Raw genomic sequence first — 21,946 nt, forward strand, 5'->3', positions numbered from 1 at the left:
AGTTTAGGGATTCCCTTGGTTCACTTGAGTTCGAACCTGTAATACAGCTGTTCTTGAAGTTATTGAGGAAGAGCAAAAATAAATAACTCCTTAACTTATTATGCTTGGTTCTTACAAAGACAGTTGCAATCAAAGTAATAGTATCTTCAACTAATCACAGAATTAAAAATGGAATGCTCTTTTTTTTTAAACATCCCTATGACAAAAATATTTATGAAAGTTTGTACCTTTTTAACCCCTTTGCCTATTTTGCCCACTCCCCTATTTCCTTCTTTTGAACAGAACTACCAGTCTGTATCCATGAGACTGGTGTTTTTCTGTTTGTGTCCTTCTTAGATTACCTAGATCTCTTTTTAATCGATTAATGAATGTGCTATTTTTTCCTAGTTTTTGTCTTTTCATAGGAAGTGCCTTGTATTTATTCTTTAGTTGTGGCATATGTTTGTGAAGGTGAATTTAGTCGATAATTATGGTATTATCCTGATAGTAGGATGAAGCTTCAGAATAATTTGGTTTATTTGATTTCCATAGTGAATTTGGCAACTTTAAGTTGGCATCACTTGTGTTTTGAATTATTAGTTTTTTCATTAGTGTTTTTAAAAATTTAAATGTAAAGAGAATATAATAAAAAGTCATGTTAATGTGAACGTCATTCTAGAATTTTATGAGATGCCAGGTAACTTTAAGCCCCAGAAGAGCTTTAGGTTGATCTTAAAATGATGTATTTGAACAAATGAATACTGATTTATCCTCTAGATTTATTATTTTAGTCAAAGTATATAATGCTTATTAACTATTAATTTCAGGTTAGGCTGCAAGACATATATATTTAATTGTGCTTTATAAATATAATTTTTGAATTGTCCAGATTTCTCTTTGTTTGGGGGAAGTGAAATATATGCATTAGAGATTTTCCTCTCCTTTCCATTCCCTTCTCTTCCCCCCTCCACCCTTCCCCCCTCCCCCTTCTCTCTCTCTGTCTCTCTCTCTCTCTCAAGATAGATACATTCATATTTTTATAGGATGCCTGTAAGAAATAAGTAAGAAAATAAATTATTAATCACAGTGACTTTGAGGCATCACAAATGCCAATATTTAAAAATCATTATAAAGCTAGTTATTAATTTGTTGAGAGCTCTGATTGATTGAACTTGAATAGTTAAGCATTTCTTGTTCTGTTGAGTAGCTCTTTGTTGCAGACCTCAGGAAGTTCTTAATTCTTGATTTACCTTTCGATAATGCAAAAATATTTCCTTTTAAATAAGACAATCTTTTCAATATTGGTTGACCTAATAACTAAAAGATAACAGCAAGCAAAAATCCTCAGAATTGAGTTTTAACGTATTTTTTGCATATGTAGTTAGCAGGAGAGTTTTGAATTTGTATACTGGGCACTAGTAAACCTTAACTCTTTTTGAACCCAAATCATAAATTATTTTTAAAATACACTGCTTAAAATGGCAGTATTTTGAATACTGTAAAAACAAATAATGGGCTGTTATAAAAAAAAACTGATTTTTCCCATTCTGTTTTTAATAAATTTATTTATTTTAAAAATAGACTTTCAGGGTTATCTGGAAAGTGGAATTTCTGAAGGCGAACTGTATTTTTTGTTCCACTTTGTAACCACCAGACGTGTAACATAGTGTATACCTGGTAGTTGGGGTTTGATACTTTTTGTTGAATAAATACATGATTTAAAAGTTCTGGATCTGGAATGGCTTACATGCACCATAGGGAATATGTCAGGTTCATATCTCTATTAGAGCACATTTTAATACATGTCTTCTCCCCTTCCTTTGATGCCAGTGCTTGCTCATTAACTTTATTATTCTCTGTAGTGTTTGACATAGAGTATTTTTTCAGCAAATCTGTTGAAAGAATGAAAAATATGAACAATTGCATTTAGTTTCAATTGTATTTTAAATGCACTAACTTTGTTAATCACATTAATCTCAGTATCAGCATATTTGGAGAGTCTGGAGACTTAAATGTTAGTGAAAACATTAAATGGAAGTTTGCAATCAGCTTGAGTTTAATAGGCATACAGACAAAATTTGAATCCTTCCTCAAAACTTGACTAGAGCCGATAGTAAACCTTAAAACTTCATAAGAAATTAACAGTATTTAAAGAGAATTTTGAGTGTGAGAAACCAGAGGTCTTCTAAAAAGCTGAAGAGCAATAGGTTTCCGTATATATATATATGTATATATACATATCGTCTTGCATCTCATAACTAGTAGAATAATTCTAAAGTAAATGAGTTTCACAGTATACAATGACATAGTAAGGACTCTGGGAATTTATAGTAGATGCCTTTGGTGGCTCACATAGCATACTATTGGTCCTCAGGTGTGGTGGACAGACACTGTGAGCTCAGAGGCACTTGGCCCCAACAGAGTCCCATTTTAAATGTGTGCTGCTTTCTTTTCTACTTTTCACCTTTTCCAACACTGATGGAGCCCACTGAGGGCATCCTCTTTTTCAGTGCCTAAGTGTAGACTAGAAGTACAGGTTGTTAACAACCCTCAGTTAATGGCGGATAGTAATTGATAGATAAATGCTCCAGCCTCTCATCCTTTAGGTGCACAATTCCAGAGGCATTCGGTATGATTCTGTGTTGCCCACAGCGGCAACCTCAATAATTCATCCTTGTATTAGCATTTTCTCCTCCCTTAACTTGTTCTCCCCACTCCCTCACTCATGTTTCCTAGGTTTCCCTCCTAAATAAACTATTTGAACCCAGGTCCTTGTGTGTTTTTTTTTTTTTTTTGAAGTTTTGCTTATCTTTATTTTTTTTTAAGCTCTTTATTGGAATATAATTGCTTTACATTCTTGTACCAGTTTTTGAGGTACACCAAAGTCAATCAGCTGTATTTACACATATATCCCCATTTTCCCTCCCTCCCGCGACTCCCCCCCACCGTCCCACTAGCTATCCGTTTTACAGTTGGTAGTATAAATATGTCTATGCTGCTCTCTCACTTCTCCCCATCTTCCCCTTTGCCCCCGCCCCCCCAACCTCGTGTCCCCCAGTCCATTCTCTGCGTTTGCATCGTTATTCAGGTCCTTGTCTTAAGTTGTACCTTCTGTAGAATATAAACTAAGAAGTCTTTAAAAAGGAAATCTGTTTAAGTATAGTAAACAGTATTTTCCCAAACATATTTGATTGTAGAACTTTTGTTCGATTGACTTCTGTTACCAGAAAATGTAGTAAATTTATATATTTATTTATAGTATGTACATTACATAGGACAGTGAAACTTACATGTTCAAACAAAGGGCCTTTTAGAGTTGATGATATATATCTCAAAAAAAGATAAAGCACCTTTAAAATAATACTGTAGCTTAATGAACCATTTGGCATCGTGTGATGAGTTAAGTTAGGAATAGTTTTATGAACATCATAGGTTTATTAAAGTATCATTATCAAAATATTTGTTTCAAAGACTTTACTTCCTGTAGTCATACTTAGAGACTTGATAAATAACTACATCTGAAAGATGTTACTAAAACTGAGGAGTTTTTCTTTGAGAATTTAGAAATATTTGTTTGCCTGCTTGTTTTTAGTGGACAGTTATTGCCCATCTGCTATATAACCAATTGAGAGCCCTGTCATTACACAAATATTAGTGATTAATGAAAATATTATTGTATAAGAACATAACCATGAAAACAGAGAAAGCTTTTCATCCTTCTTAGGTTTAAAATCAATATTCAGACCAAGGCTGAGACTGATACATACTCATCTTAACTGAGCAGTGTGTGCGTGAGCGCATGTTTGTACCCTTATTGCTCTTTTGTGCAGTGGTCAAACTAGAAGGCTAATAGTTTGGTTTTTCAACTCAGTACCTTCTGGGCTGAGTGCTTAAAATAGCATTTTTCAATTTTTGAATAGATAAGTTTTATTAAATTTGAACTATTATAATTCCTTTTCTATTTAAAAAAAATCCCAACTCTTAAATACTGGAATCTAGCTGTCTTGCCTGGGGAAAGAACTTGAGTATAATTAGCATCCCCAAATTTGGTTGTTGTATCTATGTTTTTAAGTTTATTCTGTCACTAAACAATTGCCTATATTTGAACTTGTGGCAAGAGAACCTAAATTATGTCTAAGAACGTTGATTGAAGCCACCTTGATAATTTTTGTTTACTCTTTTACCTTTACAATTATGTTAATGTTATTTACTTGGCTCTGGCATTTTCATACCTTTCTTTATCAGAATTCACATTGATTTTTCAAATTTCATATTAAATGTGATTGATTTAATTGAAAAAGAAAAAAGGTAGTAGCTGAAAGTAATGCTGTGGCGAGATAATATCGTCAGCTTATAATTTTTATTCATCTTGTAAAGACTCAAAACTTTGGAGAGGTTTCCAAGGTAATTTCTCTAGCAACATTTTTGCCCTGGGATTATAATTTTTTTTAAGTGTAGTATGCCTAGAGCAAGTTCAAGTGTATCAATATAAACATTTAACTTGCATGCTCATTTATGTTGCCATCTCACCTATCAACCCCTTTTAATATAGAAAAATGATAAATATATAGAGATCCCAGAAAATAACAGACAAGAAGCAAGATTACAGATGTAGAGAACAAACATATGGACAACAAGGGGGGAAGGAGGGGGTTGGGATGAATTGGGAGATTGGAATTGACGTATATACACTAATATGTATAAAATAAATAACTAATGAGAACCTGCTGTATAGCGCAGGGAACTTTACTTCACTGTACAGTAGAAACTAACACAACATTGTAAAACAACTATACCCAAAGTTTAAAAAAAAAAAGCACAATTAAGTAGTTTCTCTGTTGCTGGAAGGTCATATTGCCTAATGGTAGCTGGACAATGTTTGAATGCCCAGCCATACTTGTCCCCTACCAGCATGTTTTTGGTTTACAAATTGATAACTCGTATATGTCTGTTTATATTTATTTGTTTTATTCAGCTTCACAAATCCATCTGTTTAAAATGGTAAAATTTATTTGGTTATCAGATCATCAGGGTTAAAATGATGAATCCATTTGCATAAAGGAGCTTCAAAAATTATGAAATTTGAATTTTATGAAATTCTACTTCATAATTTTGCTTGTATTCATCTTTAATTTTAGATTATGCTGAAACTTTTAAAAGCCTGACATTTTAAATAAACTTTATTTATTTTTCCTGTTTTTAGTGGGAGATTTTGATAAGATCTGGCGAGAACATTGTGAGGATGAAGAAACACTTTGTGAATATGCTGTTGCAATGAAAAATTTGGCAGATAATCATTGGGCAAAAACTTGTGAGGGCGAAGGTCGTATTGAATGGTGTTGTAGGTGAGTGTTTTTATGAACTAACTTTTTTGGTTTCTAATGTATTATTTAAACTCTTAAGTCGAAGTAATGCTATATGATTCGTTGTACCAAAAGAGAAATGTTTTGATATAGATGATGTCTTTTTTTTTTTTTTTTTTTTTGGTGATGTCTTTTAAATAGCTTCTCCCCCATGCCTCACTTTCTCTAGGTTTATTTCATTCATCTTTTTTTAATCAGAATGTTTTCCTTTGATATGACGTAAAATTTTTTGTTTCAACCTTTTAAAAGTATAACTTTAAATACATTTAATATGTTTAATTAAGCATTGGTACTTTTAAAATATGAGATTTAGCACTTGACTCATCATTAATAAGTTATAGTATAAAAATTTCTTTAGATAACTATATTTGAATTCAAGTAAAAATAAATACCATTCTTTAAAGCTGAAAACATCTTAAAAGTTTCCAAATCTTGAATTTTTATAGGTGATTCAGGGTATTCTAGCACTTATATTGACTTTGGATAATGTTTATTTTTCTCATAGCAAAGCTTCTAATTTTAAAAACATCAGAAAATGGAATACTGCTGATGAGTTCTCTCAAGTGGTAAAATAATAAGAAAGAATTTGTATATTGACTGAATTTAAAAATGAATTCCCAGAAAACAAAACATTATCTTTCTGCTTGGACAATAAGTTTATGGTAACTTTAGGTTTATATTTCATTTCAATTATTTTTTATTCAAAGTTTCTGTTTTAATCCCATTTAAAAATTATATAATAATGCCTATTTCATTCATTCAACAAATAATCCAGAGAAAAATATGTATTTTACTTAGTTCTTTTTTTTTTAATTTTATTTATTTATTTATTATTTTTTGGGGGGTACACCAAGTTCAATCATCTGTTTTTATACACATATCCCCGTATTCCCTCATTTCCTTGACTCCCCACCCAGTTCTTTTATTTATTCATTTAATAAATAATTTTAAATGATTGTCTACTGTGTACCAGTCACATCATAGGCACTGTGAATACAGCAAGCAACCAAACAGATAAAATCTTTGCTCTCATGGAACTTACATGCTAACTGGGGGTTAAAAGCAAGAAACAATAGATGAGTTAAATATATACTAGGTTAGATAATGATAAGTGCTGTGAGAAAAATAAAGCAGGGAAAAATAAAACAACTTTAAATAGGGTAGACGGAGAAGGCCTCACTGAAGTGATGTGTAAAACGCGTGGAGGAATTAAGAGAGCAAGCCTTAACAGGTCAGAGGCCTTGAGACAAGAGCTTGCTGGCGTGTTTTAGAAACAGCAAGGAGACCAGTTTGGCTAGAGCAGAATGAAAAAGGGAGAGTGGTAGAAAATAAGATAACAGACAGCTAGATTTTATAGGATCTTGTGGACCACTGTAAAAAGATTGGCCTTTATTCTGCATGGGATGAGAAGTCATTAAGTCTTTAAAGAAGAAGTAACAGGATCTTATTAACCTTTTGAAATGTGTCAAGGATTTTTAAGAATTAATTGTAGTGTTAAGATAGACTGTAGAAAAAGCAAGGATATTAGTAAGGTAACCAGTTAGGAAGTTAACACAGTAATCAAGGCACAGAGTTATAGTGAAACAGTTTTTTTGGAGAGGGAGAGAGTGAATGGACAGACCCTGTGTAGGATTAATGCTCAAATGAGTATAATGACTTTAGAGAAGATCGGGGGAGTTGCTGATTGTATACGTTGTGGTGATTATGATGATATGTAAGATGGGAGCTGAAAATTGTGAGGTAGGTAAGGAACAGTGAAAAGATTGGTATTATCAGTGGATTGTGGAGCTAAAGAATTGTGGAGTTGGGGAACTAAAGGAAGGAGCCAGAATAATAAGATGCTTGGGATTAAAATGTTTGGATTTTTTTTTTCCTTTTTCTAGAGAAAAAAATGGTTATAAATCTGACTATTCTACGGAGCATATATTTTCTCCTTCAAGCTAAGAAACGCAAATTGAAGCATACTACTGAGCCAGATATTTCCCTTGAGACACAAAGTAATAATGTAATCCAATTAGGAAATCAGTACCATCGATATGCTTTTAGCAGCACTGCTTTTAAAGTAGTATTCCAATACATCAGGCAAGCTCTCAGACTGTATTTCAGATACCACTTTGATATGTGGTATTCTCATAGGAGCATTTGCTTGTACCTTCCATTTGAATAATGAATCTGCCTCACACTTCACTCTTTCTTTTTCCTCAGATTTGTGTTTTTATCAATAGTTATTATATCTACATGTGTTCTGAAAGAGGTCATTTTCAGGTCAAACTGCTGAAAAAGAACGTTAATAAGAATTTAGGTCAAATTGTTGAAAAAGAACAGTGGCAAAATATGATAAAAAGATGTTACTATGGGAAGTAATCCCAAGAGAAGTTTTATAGTGCCTTTACTTTAAACTTAAAACTAGGTTCGGAAAAAAGGCTTGAAAACAGTATTGAATTTTGAAACGAGTTATCTGTAATTCTAACTTGAGTTATATGTATTTCCTTTCCCTGTTGACAATTCTAAGGAAGCAGTTTCATTCTGAAAGCTAAAATGAGCTTTTAAAGGGGTTTGACCAAAATTTGCTTCCAGTAGTTATACTTAAAACTTTAGAGAAGTTTGGTGTGTGAAATAAGTCTTACTGACATTACCTTGCTGAGATTTTGTTGACCGTTTAGCTTGAAGAATTATACATGATTTCATTCTAAACATTAATAAAATTTTATTTGTAATATGAAGTATTTAAATTAGAAACAAAACACAATATAAAGTTATAGTTGTTTAATAAAAGAATTTGTCTTTTCTAAGTCTCTACACAGAGGAACATATAAACACACCATTTCCTGAACCATTTGAAAGTAAATCGCAGATGACATGACATTTCATTTCCATCTTCTACATAACCACAATACTATAAACACATTAAGACAATTAACTGTAATTTCCTAAAATATATAGTTCATAAATTCAGATTTTTGTTATTATCCCCAAAACATACTTTATAGTCTTTTTCCCTAAATCAAGGCTTGTGCATTTGTGGTTAAATTTTTTAGGTTGTTTTTGTTTTCTCTAACATGGAGTTTTTAGAGAAATGTCAGTTGGTTTGTAAAATATACCACATCTGTATTTTGTGATTATTGGTACAAGGTGATTAGTAGCATTGTTCACATATTCTATATATCCTTACTGATTTTTCTTTTTGGCTTTTTATTCTATCAGTTACCAAGAGAGGTGTTTTCAAGATATCATTCTTCGTAATTTTTCTGTAATAATTTGTCTCTTCTTTAAAGATTTCATTTTTCTATTGAAGTTCTCCATATTTTCATCTGAAGATCAGTTAGTATTTTTTTCCATTAAAAGAATTTAGAATAGTTATTTTAAGTCTTTGTTTGCTTATTCCAACATAATCTGTGGGTCTGTTTCTTTTGGCTGTTTTTTCTTTTGATTATGGATCATTTTTTCCTGCTTCATTGTATGTCTGGTAATTTTAAAAAATATGTTGGGCTGGCCAAAAAGTTTGTACAGGTTTTTTTGTAACATCTTAACAGAAAAACCTGAGCTAACTTTTTGGCCAACCCAGTGTATACTGGCATTGTGTTTAGAAGAGATGGGGGTAAATATTATTTTCCCAGAGAGGGCATTGTTTTTTCTCTGATAGGCAGCTGGGATGAGAGTTTGAACACTTTGATCTCATCAGGAGTTAAACTGGGTTGAAGCTGGATTACCTCTATAGTTTCAGTTCATATCTGGCTTCAAATGCCTTGAGAGTGAGTCCTGTGTATTATTACAGGTACCATCCTTTAGCAGGACTCTAGGACCTATGCCCATGGAAGAGTGCAGAGAATTTTCTTTGCCTTTTTAGTCCCATCCCAAATCTCCAGTGATCCCCCTGTCTCTCACCTTTTTCTTACTTGAAAAAAGATCTATGGGGGAAGGTAGGAGAATGGGGAGAACAGTCTCTGCATTTAGGTTTCTTAAAGTTTCCAGTCTGTCACACAGTTCTAAGCAGGCATTGAAAACTACTGCTTTTCCTTTAATTGAACAAAATTCCTCTACCTAGGAAGGCTTGATCCTCTACCACTTATATACCTTTTCAGCAAATGCAGAAAGTGCCTGTGATCCCTTCTCACCTAGGAAGGGCTTGTCTCCCCTCTGGAATTTAGTTCCATTAGACCTTAATTAGCAAGTCAGGTGTAGAATGACATTTTTGACTTGTGGATCAATCCTGTCTCCCAACAGTCTTTCAACTAACAGGTTTACTCCATTTATTAAATAAATTTGGGGTTGCAAAATGATTTTTTAAACTGTATCATTCTTTGCACTTTTTAGCAGCCATTCTGTAAATAAAAATGTTCACTAGTGAACAGGGAATGATTACATGTTTTCCAGAAAGGCGGGGTAAAAATAAACATATACATGTAATTCTTTCTGTTTACCAATTTTAAGAGTAAGGAGCTGCTGTAATAGTCATTTCCAGTTGTGGCAAGTGAGTTTTTGGTTTTGTTGTTGTTTGGTTGGTTGGTTTGGTTTTGGTGAGTTTTGTTTGTTTGTTTTTAGAATATCTCTGTAGCCTCCTGGATTGTTATTTATTCACTTTTTCCATCAGTCTTTGATTTGTGTGTGTGTGCATGCGCGTGTGTGAGCACATGCAAATTATTTAGTGCACAGTGAGGCTTCTTCAAAGCTGGCTTCTTTGTTCCGACATCACCTTTGAGCACCTCTTGCTTTCTATTACAAGATAAGCTTTACTTTCCCAGTCAAGAAAGACCTAGAATCAAGGAGCCTTAGTTTCTTGTAGTGGGAAATAGTAATTAGAAATTAAGATTTTGGGCACTAGATGTACTTCTGGGGTGCCCTTCTAGAATTTTTCATTGAACAGAAATATATTTATATATTGTCTTAAATTCATAATTGATATTTACTATTCAAATGTAACAATACAGGTTTTTTGCCTAACTTCTTTGTTTTATGTTTGTATCATATCTCTTCTGTTACACTGAAGCACTTCCTTCTGAATAACATTAACACATTTGCTTTGTTCTATAGTTCCCATAAAATGGTTTCAAAATAACAGTGCCAATTCTACTTCTAACAGTAAACTGACTGAGTGAAGTTTAAGATCTTTGCAGCTAGTTCTTTTGTCTTTAGAACATACCTCACTAGGAGTCAGAATATTGTGTTTAAAAGCTACTTTAAACAATTCTTTTGTGTATGGTTATGTTACCAATTTACTATGTAGTTAGTTTCACTTTACTTAGTTTTATGGGTTTTTTTTTTCTTTTTCTTATTTTCTTTTAATTTGGGGGAATATAAGGCATTTACATGGTTCAAAGGTCAAAACTTTACAAAAAAGTATACTTGGAACAGGGCTCCCTTCCGTTTTCTTCATTTGTTTCTTGTTTCTCCTTTTTGCAGAAATAAGCAAATTAGTGCAATGTATATACACGTGTCTACCATGTCTTATCTCTTCAAGCAGTACATGTCACATACTCTCTTTTGTAACTTTCATTTTTACTTAATAATATATCATGGAGATCATTCTATTTGATATTGTATTAGTCAGAGTTCTCCAGAGAATTGTCTTGTGTGTTTGTGAAGGCTGACAAGTCCCAAGATCTTCAGAATGAGTTGACACGCCAGAGACTCAGGAGAACCACACCAATGGTGTAATTCCTATCCTGAGGCTGGCAGATTCGAGACCCAGGAAGAGCTGCTGTTTCAGTTAGAGCCTGAAGGCAGGAAAAAGTCAGTTAGGAAAGAAGAATCTCTCATACTCCAGGGAGGGTCAACTTTTTTGTTTTATTCAGACCTTTAAGTGACGGGATACAGCCTACCCTCATTAAGAAGGACAATCTGGTTTACTCATTCTACCCATTTAAATGTTAGTCTTATCCAGAAACATCCTGACAGAAACACCCAGAATGTTTGACCAGATATTTAGGTACCCTGTAGCCCAGTCAAGTTGACACATAAATTGACCATCACAAGTATATAGATATCTTCCTCATTTTGTTAAGTTACAAGCTTTTTCTGTTACAAATAGTGCTTTAATGAATAACCTCGTGCATATTCATTTTGTATTTGTGGCATTGTATCTTTGTAGATTTCCAGATGTAGAATTGCAGAGTAAAAGAGTAAATGCATATGAGATTTTGTTGGGTATTGCCATCATCACCTTCCATAGAGGTGATATCATTTAATTCCACCAGCAAAAATGAGAATACCTGTTTCTCCACAATCTTACCAACAGAGTATGTTGCCCACCTGTTGAATATTTGCCAGTCTGAGAGATGGGAATTGGTATCTCTGTGTGATTTTAATTTTGTCTCTTGTGAATGAGGTTGAGTATGTTTTCATATATTTAGGGAATATTTGCCTTTTTTTCTGTGAATTATACGTTTGTGTTTTTGATGCTTTTTTTCGTAATGGTTTTTGGTCCCTTTTTTGATTATTTTAGAGCTTTTTGTATAATTTAGAGATATGTGTCCTTTTTCTTTGAGTTTGTATCTTTTGCCATGCAAGTTTTTGTTTTGCCATGCAGAAGGTTTTTGTTTTCATATAATCAGATATATCTCTTTTATTGCTTCCAGATTTCATTTGTCTTAGAAAAGCTATTCTGATTCCCAGACTGCAAGAATTCCTGTTAGAAATTCACTCATTTTCTTGTAGTACTTGTATTGTAATCATTTTTTTACGTTTACATCTCTCACCTCTTTGGAATTCATTCTAGTGTTTGTTACGAGGTATAGATCTAACTCCCCCCTCCCCCCCAAATAGTTATCTATTTCTCCAACATCATTTATGAAAATGTCTACCTTTTCTACAGTGATTTGATGTATGCTTATATGATATACCAAGTTTCCCCACATAATTGGTTCTGTTTTAGGACTTTCTATTATGATTCATTGTTTATATTATGTAATCCATGCTATTCTATAACATCTTCTCCCCTCCCCACCACCATTCTTGTTTCTCAGGATTTTCTTGGTAATTGATTTTCTTTTTTTCCCCCCCATATGTACTTTAGAATGAACTGGTCTAACTAAATTTTTAAAGTTTGTATTTTTATTGGGATTACAATAAATTTTTTAATAAGTGGAAAAAAGTCACATTTTTATAATGTGAATCGTCATATCCATGAAGAAGTTGTATTCCTTCCATTTGTTCCAATCTACTTTTGAATCTTTCAGTAGTGTTTTAAGGTTTTCTGTATAGTGATTATACACATTTCTTATTATGTTGATTCCTAAGTATTTTATTATTTGTTGCTATTATAAATGAAATCTTTCCTTCCATTGTATATTCTAACAGGCTATTGTTTGTATATATGTGGAGGCTTTTGAATTTTTTTTTTTTTTTTTTTGCTGCATTGGGTCTTTCGTTGCTGTGTGCAGGCTTTCTCTAGTTGTGGTGAGTGGGGGCTACTCTTCCTTGTGGTGCGCTGGCTTCTCATTGTGGTGGCATCTCTTGCTGAGGTAGCTTCTCTTGTTGCAGAGCATGGACTCTAGGTGTGTGGGCTTCAGTAGTTGCAGCACGCAGGGTGAGTAGTTGAGGCCCTAGAGTGTCTGGGCTTTAGTAGTTGTGGCTCACGAGCTTAGTTGCTCCGAGGCATGTGGAATTTTCCCTGTGTCACCTGCATTGGCAGGCAGATTCTTTTTTTTTAAGCTCTTTATTGGAATATAATTGCTTTACATTCTTCTACCAGTTTTTGAGGTACACCAAAGTGAATCAGCTGTATTTATACATATATCCTCATATCCCCTCCCTCCTGCGACTCCCTCCCACCCTCCCTGTCCTGGCCTTCTAAAGCATCACCCATCATCGAGTTGATCTCCCTTTGTTATACAGCAACTTCCCACTAGCTTTCTATTTTACATTTGGTAGTGTATCTGTGTCTATGCTACTTTCTGACTTCATCCCAGCTTCGCCTTCACCACCCCTCCAACCCCGTGTCCTCAAGTCCATTCTCCACATCTGCATCTTTATTCTTGCCCTGTCACTGGGTTCATCAGTACCATTTTTTTAGATATATGAGTTAGCATATGCTATTTGTTTTTCTCTTTCTGGCTTACTTCACTCTGTATGACAGACTCTAGGTCCATCCACCTCACTACAAATAACTCAGTTTCATTCCTTTTTATGGCTGAGTGATATTCCATTTTATATATGTGCCACATCTTTTTTATCCATTCATCTGTTGATGGGCATTTAGGATGCTTCCATGTCCTGGCTATTGTAAATAGTGCTGCAGTGAACATTATGGTACACGTTTCTTTTTGGATTATGGTTTTCTCTGGGTATATGCCCAATAGGCAGGCAGATTCTTAACCACTGAGCCACCAGGGAAGTCGTAGCTTTTGATTTTTGTACGTTTTACATCCTATTTCACTGAATTCTCTTACTGTTTATAGTACTTTGTGATTGATTCTTTTGGATTCTCTAAGTATATTATCATATCTGTTTGATATACAGTTTTATAATTATAACTATTAAAACATAGTTTTATTTTTCTCTCCAATTCATTTGACTATTTTTCTCTTGTCTGTTGCATTAGCTGTGTCTTACTCATTTATCGATGTGTGCGGTGTCCCTGTTAAATAAGTTGCTGGCTTTTTTGGCTTATGTATAGATATAATTTTACTGTTAGGAAGTGTTCACCAAGCTCTGATTGACTGGTTTTATTAGGAATAGCTGTTGGATATTGTTGAATGTCCTTTCAGCATCTATGGAAATGAATAAGTTTTCTCCTTAGATTTATGAATATAGTGAATTACATGAATAGATTTTTTTATATTGAATAATCCTCACATTCCTGAAATACATACTCCTTGGTTGTGCTTGATTTTGTTTGCTAAAATTTTATCTCATATTTTTACATTGATATTTATAATTGATATTGGTCTATATTTTTTTGTAGACATTTCCAGACCTAATTATTGTTGTTCTATGCTCCCTCAAAATGACTTTAGAAAACTTTCCTTTGTTTATATGGTCTGAAACTGTTTAAATAGTTTTGACGTTGCCGAATTTGTATTTATTGGTCTTATTTGTAGAGTTGACTGAGTGATGGCATGGAGAGGTCATTGCCATTGAAAGAATTCATTACTTACATTTCCTGAGAGAAGGGGGTATGCCATGTCACGCAGGGCCACAGGGGAGGCACCACATTTGGTCCGAAGGCAGAAGCAGGAGTGAGGGGAAAGAATAGACCTGATCCTTTAGGAGGTTTCCATGGGAAAGGCAAAGCAGAGCAGAGCAAATAGCATAGAATTGGCTAGTGTAAATAATTTTGGTGGGCTTTGAAGCGTGGGAGCTGTCCTTAACTGTCTGGTACCTGGGCCTGGGTTAATTTAGGGTAGGGGAAATATGGACTTATGTGAGAGTTAAATAAAGGAAATGGTTGGGTTGCACATGAGAGGTGTGCTCCCAAGTAAGTTATTTATTATCTTTGGGAATGAGCTAGCCTTGGAAAAGGCAGTTTCTCCCTGGGTCTGTAAGGCCCTCTGAGATATCAAAACATCCAAAGTTACAGAAAATTAAAAGCTTGATTAATACAGGGGTTATCTGGTTTTTGAAACCTTGGTAGAATTCCTCATTAGATACTGGTGCTTTTTGGTGAAGTAACTCTTTGATAACTTTCTCTTACTTCATCTATGAATTTTCGTTTTGTTTAAACTTTGCCTTTTAACTGCAAAATTAACTGCAGTTTATTAATTCTACCAGTAAGCAAGAGTCAAGTTTAATAAATTTTCCTGTATTCCTATATCCTATATTTAGTATACTTACCTAGAAAAATTATGTTTCATCTAAGTTTTCAGCTTTATTTGTATAAAGTTATGGAAATTAAAGAACCAGTTTATGTATTTATCTGCTGGTTATGTTTTTTCCTAAAAGTAATATCTTACTCCTTTTTTTTTTTTTTTTTGGTTTACTTTTGTCCCCTAATCTTTTGAGTTGGATATTTATTTTATTTACTTTGATTCTTTCATTTGTATTGATATAAATATTAAAGGGTCTGAATTTTCCTCAGGTCACTATTTTAGTGTATTTCTTAGATTCTGACTTGTGGTGGTTTTGTTATTGTTTTTTTAGAAATTCTGTGATTCTTATTAGTAGTTTGCCTTTGACTTTAGAATTATTTAATTTTTTTTAAAAAACTGCAGGTGAAATGAATTTTTTGTTTTATTTTGTTATTGGTTCTAGCCTTATTGCATTGAGATTGGATGAGTTTGTCTGTATTATTTTTCCTATGGCTCTTACTGTAGTTTTCTTTTTGTGCACTTGAAAAAGAAGCTGTACTCTTCTTTGTGAAGAGTGAAGTTTGTTATGTAGTGATAAGATTATGCTCTTTAGGATGTCTATAAGCTTACTCATTGTTCATTGACTTGATTGAGAGTGGTGTGTTAAAGTTCCCTGTTTTTAGTTGTGTCTGTTTCTCCATGCATCTCATGGAGTTTCTGCTTTGTGAGGATGGCTGCTGGGATACATACACATGGCTTCATTGGGAATTGTGGCCTTCAGCATTACAAAATATCCTTTTTTAATTCATTTAATGCACTTTACTCACTGTCAGCCTATGCACCAACATTTCCAGTCACCTCGTAGATGAAGTTCATGCTTTCAAAACATCTTAAAACTATGATATTCTGTGAGTTCTTACATACCAAAAGCTATTTTTCTGTAGTTTTATTACAAGATGCACAACTTGGCTAGATATAAAATCCTTGACCCACACTTTCTTTCCTTTGGTTTTGAAAAAAATGTTGCTCTATTTTAGTCTCACTTTGTACCATTTCCCCTTTTCTCCCCACACCCACCACCTCCTCGCCTTTTCCCTTCACTCTGTATTGAACCATTTGAAAGTCAGTTGCAGAAATCAGTTTTGCTCCTGAATACTAGGAAGATTCTCTAGTTGTTTTTTTATTTGTTTGTTTTTGTTTTGTTTTTTGGTCTTTTATGACATGGACATTTTATAAAGTCAAAGTTTTATAGACTATCTCCTTTGGATTTGTATGGTTTTTTTCTTTGTGATTAGGTTCAAATTAAGCATATTAGTAGCAAGAATACCACATAAGTGATATTGTATCCTTCTCGGGGTGCTATATCAGGAGGCATATGATATCTGTGTTCATTTTTTTTTCCTTTCAAATAGTCTTTATTTTTTTAGAGCAGATCTAGGTTCACAGCAAAATTGAGCAGAAAATACAGGTAGTTCCCATATACACCCTGCCCCCACACATTAACGGTCACACCACTATCAGCATCCACTTATAGTGCTATCTTTGTAGCACTGACACATGAATGCACACTGACACATCATTATAATCCAAAGTCCATAGGTTACATTAGGGTTCACTTTGGTATTATATATTTTATGAGTTTTGACAAACACATAATGACAAATATCCAACATTATAGTATCATAGAGAATAGTTTCACTGCCCTGAAAATTCTCTGTGCTCCAACTGTTAATTCCTTCTCCCCCCTCAGCCTCCTCCCCCAGCAACCACTGACTTTTTTACTGTCTCCAGAGTTCTGCCTTTTCTAGAATATATACAATTGAAATTACAGTATTTAACCTTTTCATATTGACATCTTTCACTTAATATGCGTTTAAGGTTCCACCATGTCTTTCTTGGCTTGTTTCTTTTTAGTGGTGAATAATATTCCATTGTCTCGATGGACCACAGCTTGTTTATCCGTTCACCAACTGAAGGATATCTTGGTTGCTTCCACATTTTGGCAGTTATGAATAAAACAGCTATAAACATCCATGTGCATGTTTTTGTGTGGAAGTAAGTGTTCACCTCTTTTTGGTAAATACCACAAAACTTGATTGCTAGATTATATGGGAAGAGTATATTTAGTTTTGTAAGAAACTACCAAACTGTCTTCCAAAGTGACTATACCATTTTGCATTCCCACTAGCAATGAATGAGGGTTTTTGTTGCTCTACATCTTCAACAAAATTTGGCATTGATAGTGTTCTGGATTTTGGTCATTCTAATAATGTGGAGTGATATGTCATTACTATTTTAATTTGCATTTCCCAATGACATGATATGAAGCATCTTTTCTTACGCTTATTTGACATCTGTACCTTCTCTAGAGAGGTGTCTGTTCAGGTCTTTTGCCCATTTTTTAATCAGGTTGTTTGTTTTCTTAATATTGAGTTTCAAGGCTCCTTTGTATATTTTAGATAACAGTCCTTTATCAGATATATCTTTTGCAAATATTTTCTCCTAGTCTATGGCTTGTCTTCTCATCCTCTTGACATTGTCTTTTGCAGAGCAGTTGTTTTTAAATTAAGTCTAGCTTCACAATTTTTTTCTTTTATAGATTGTGACTTGGATTTGACAATGACTTTTTAGATACCACCCAAGGTCATCTAGATTTTCTCTTAGAAATTTATACAACTCTCTTAAGAGTTTTGTAGTTTTGTGTTTTGCATTTAGGTCTGTGACCCATTTGGTGTTAATTTTTGTGAAGGGTGTAATATCTTTGTCTAGGTTCATTTTTTGGCATGTCGATATCCAGTTGTTCCAGCATTATTTGTCAAAAAGACTGTCTTTACTCCACTGTATTGCCTTTGCTCCTTTGTCAAAGATCAATTGAATGTATTTACATGGATCTATATCTGGGCTCTCTATTCTGTTCCATTGATCTGTTTGTCTATTGTTATGCCAACAACATACTGTCCTTGATTACTAATAGTAGTAGTATGGTAATAGCTTTATATTAAGTCTTGAAATCAGATGATATCAGTCCTCCAGCTTTGTTCAACTCCCTCAATATTGTGTTGGCTATTCTGGGTCTTTGCTTATCCATGTAAACTTAATAATCCATTTGTTTTATCTATAAAATATTTTGCTCTGCTTTTGATTGGGATTATGTTGAATGTATAAATCAGTTTGGGAAGAACTAACCATAATGACAGTATTGAGTCGTCCTATCCATTTTCATGGAATATCTATCTGTTTAGTTCTTCTTTATCCTCAGTTTTTTATTTAATATCAGATTTGAACTGTTTTTTCATATCTGCAATTGCTTAATTATATATAATTAATATTGAAGTGTTAAGTTACAATTTTCTTCTCTTTTATAGCAGTTTTTGTTTTCTGTATTTTTGAGAATTTTCTTCCACTGAAAAGTTTTGATATCTTTCTCTTCCCCTCTGATAGAAACTTGTATGGTTGCTGGGTTCATTGGACATTTCTTTTATGTGTTTTGTCTGTTATGTTGGGCTGTCTCTAGATGTATAGGTGGAGGTTTGGGTGACTTGCTTTGTTTGTTAATTCCAAAGATCCTTGCTTGATTGCTACAAATATGAAAGTAGAGTTCCTTGAATAAATATTGTCCTCTTTTGGCTGATTTATGATTTTTTAATAGGTTTAACTATAATATGTCAGCATGCTCTTTATTCTTAATTGCTTCATTCTTTCCCTTTATCAACACATCTCCAGAGACACCCCCCTTTTCAAGGTGCTTCCTTTCCCCCTCAGAAATAACATGTTCTCAAGGCTTTCCCCTTTGGTGACAGTCCTTCCCATATACTTCCCAAACTTTTTCCTTTTGGCTTTCCTGTGCCTAATCCTTTGTGTGACTATGTCCAATAAGTCTTAAGATTTCTCCACTCAGAGTTGGACTCTCTCTTGGTGGTGAACCTCAACTGCTATTATCTTTTTTTTGCCCACCTCTAAGACCCCATCATACCTTCCTCTCTAACACAGTCCTCAGCTGACTCTACTTTGGGTAACTCCAAAGGCAGCTCAGTTAGCCTCAGATTTTTATTTCCCCAATTACATGTAAAATAAGGTGCTGTTCCTGTTTCCTAATTATGCCATAGGTGTGAACTGTGTGTGTGTTTATTTGCTCTTTCTAATGGTTTGTATATTTTTTGGAAGTTGTGTAGGCAGATTGGGATTTAGGTGGCAGTTATTATCCTGTGAGTATCTGGAATTCTAGCCCGTGAAGTATTTTGCAGTCAAGTTTCTAGGTAACAGTGAGATTGAACTATATAAAATTGCAGTTTTTGTGGGTCAAGAACTGTTGAATATCAGCAGTTTTATATGGTTCCACCTAATATAAAGGTAATCTCTTTACCCTTGTGTTTCATGTCTTAGTGAAATGTTATATGATAAAGGTATTATTTTTAATATTAATTCCAAGGTGATTAAGGCTATATTTTTTAATCAGCCTTACTGGGATTTAATTAATATACAATAAAATAAGCCCATTCTAGTGTACACTTCACTAAGTGTTGACAGTTGTTTATATTTGTGTAACCATCACCACTGTCAAGATATAGAACTTTTCCATAACTCTAAAAAGCTCTAGTGTACACCTTTGTAGTCAGCCCCACCCCCCCCACTCCAAGAAACCACTAAACCACTTCTGTCATTAGATTAGATTTCTAAAGGCCACTTTCCTAAATTGGCCCATCAGTCTTGCATCATCTGAAATTTGCTTACCTCTACAGTGTCACCTGGCTATCATTCCTCTCAGTATGTGTGCCGGCCTCAGGGCCTTTTCACTTATGAATCCATCCATCCATTTTCTGCCTGGCACTTTAAATTTCACCTGCCTTAAACTGATGTCTATCTCTGTGGGATCCATGATGCTTTTCTTTTCCATGCGTTTGCTCTTGCTCTTCTCTGTGCCAGGAAAGCACTTTCCTCCTTAACTAACATTCTTCCTACCCTGATTTGTTCCTACTCATCTTCCTAAAATCAGCTTATACTACTGATTTTAGATTGGGTGCTAGGTATTTATCAATTGTATTTTCTTTATTATTGGAGTTGGCCAAAAAGTTCGTTTAGAACCTGAATGAACTTTTTGGCCAACCCCAATATGTAATTATTTGTCTCCTTCACTGGTCTGAGCTTCTTGAGGGCAGCAGTGCCTTCTTCAATTTGTTTTCCCGTCATCTATGTGCCTGGCACATGATAGGTATTTAATAAAGGTTTGATTAATGATAAATGAGTTGCAACTCCTGTATATAATTTGAGTTAAAATTAAATCTTCATAGGATAGGTTAAAGAAGTCTTTAGTAGATACTTAGACAAATTGAAATTGAACTAATAGCATCCTTTAAGTGTGAGGAGAAATGGACATTGTTTCCTTAGACACCATAGTTCTACTTGCAAAAATCGGTTTTAAGTTAATTTTTCAGTTCTTCTGTAGCCATGTGTTTTTGGAGCTGCACCAAGCAGTGTCTATGGAGAAAAATAGTCTAGCTTTGTTCAGAGTATGTGCTATATGGAATAATAAGGTGGTTTATTTTAAGACTATAAAAAGAAAGAAAATGTGTTTAGCTTCCATTTACATTCACTTTAAGCTTTGATAAGTAAATCAGTTAATTGTTTAAGTGTGTCTCTCCTGTCTTATTTTAAGCTCGAGGGCCAGAGGCAGATCACACCAGTCTTTTCCTTTAAGTTTCTTATCTTTAATAGCTAGTAAGTGTTTGAGTTGATTCTATGGTTTATGTTTATTGTCTTGTTACATACCCAGGCATGGAACCCTACTATATTCACCCTAAAATTGTATTAGGTATGAAGAAAATTGTTTAATCTTAATGCCAGTCATCAGTTTCTGATTATGGATAACAACCTGATATGGATAACTAAATGAGCTTAAAATAATGCATCTTGAAAAATCTGCATTTTAATATTCATTTATATTATGAGAATTGGAACAAACAGTAATGGTCTTTTGATAGGAATAATTTCCAAGTGTTATAAAATCACTGTTCAAACCTTTGTTCTCTCTGAATGTATACCTTTATAATATGATACCATTTTTACCTGAACCAGATTTTTATGCTCTTCTTTTCAGAGCAAATAGCATGATTCTTAATATTTTGGTAACCTGATTTTGTGACTTTGTTTTTGTAAACCAGAAGAGGTCTGAAAAACAACTGTCTACTACCAGCAGAGCTGGCTCAGAATTAACTGTGACTATTATCCTTTTTGGATGCTGTCACTGAATAGCAGAGTTATCTAAGCTTTTCTGGATAAACTAATGTTTTAGCTAAGAATAAAGTTCAGCAAGACATACAGGCACATTGTACTTCTGAAAAAACAATTTATTAAACATAATCTATGATCATGCTTTGTTGTATGGTAATTTAAAAAGTTTGAAAGTGCTACGGGTGCTCAAACTTACCTCTATGTGACATTTTAAAAATAGGAAACTATAATTTGAAAATTTTGATTAATAAAGGCTAATTTTTTCCCATTTTATTTCATATTCATACTTATTGTTTTAAAATACAACTTTATTTTGCCTTGTAGTGTATGCAGAGAATATTTCCAAAATGGTGGGAAGAGAAAAGCACTTGAAAAAGATGAAAAAAGAGCTGTACTTACCACTAAGACCACTCCAGCCTTAAATATGCATGAATCTTCTAAACTTGAAGGTCATTTAACTAACCTCAGCTTTACAAACCCTGAATTTATAACTGAGTAAGTATACTTTTCTACTTAGATGATTAACATTACCCTGGATAGCTTTGTTAATAATGTAAAATAGTGTAATGGTTTACACCAAGTAGTGGGCAGTTTGCTTGCTTCTCTGGTAGTATGTTAGTCTGAGAAATGTAAATTTGTAATATTATTAGG

General features: G+C 33.8%; 1 protein-coding gene across 2 annotated transcripts in view; it reads left to right on the forward strand.

Moving 5' to 3' along the window:
- Positions 1-21,946, forward strand: part of BMT2 (base methyltransferase of 25S rRNA 2 homolog) — an 83,016-nt gene that overhangs the window by 10,113 nt on the left and 50,957 nt on the right. Inside the window, exons 2-3 of one of the 2 annotated variants that reach the window (XM_057733980.1) lie at positions 5,183-5,324; positions 21,620-21,790. In XM_057733980.1, coding sequence (XP_057589963.1) covers positions 5,183-5,324; positions 21,620-21,790 — 313 coding nt within the window. Of the gene's footprint in view, positions 1-5,182; positions 5,325-16,994; positions 17,123-21,619; positions 21,791-21,946 lie in introns of those variants that run through there. The other variant, XM_057733981.1, reaches the window with a different exon arrangement.

Source organism: Hippopotamus amphibius, chromosome 4, assembly GCF_030028045.1.
Source record: "Hippopotamus amphibius kiboko isolate mHipAmp2 chromosome 4, mHipAmp2.hap2, whole genome shotgun sequence".
Taxonomy (NCBI): Eukaryota; Metazoa; Chordata; class Mammalia; order Artiodactyla; family Hippopotamidae; genus Hippopotamus; species Hippopotamus amphibius.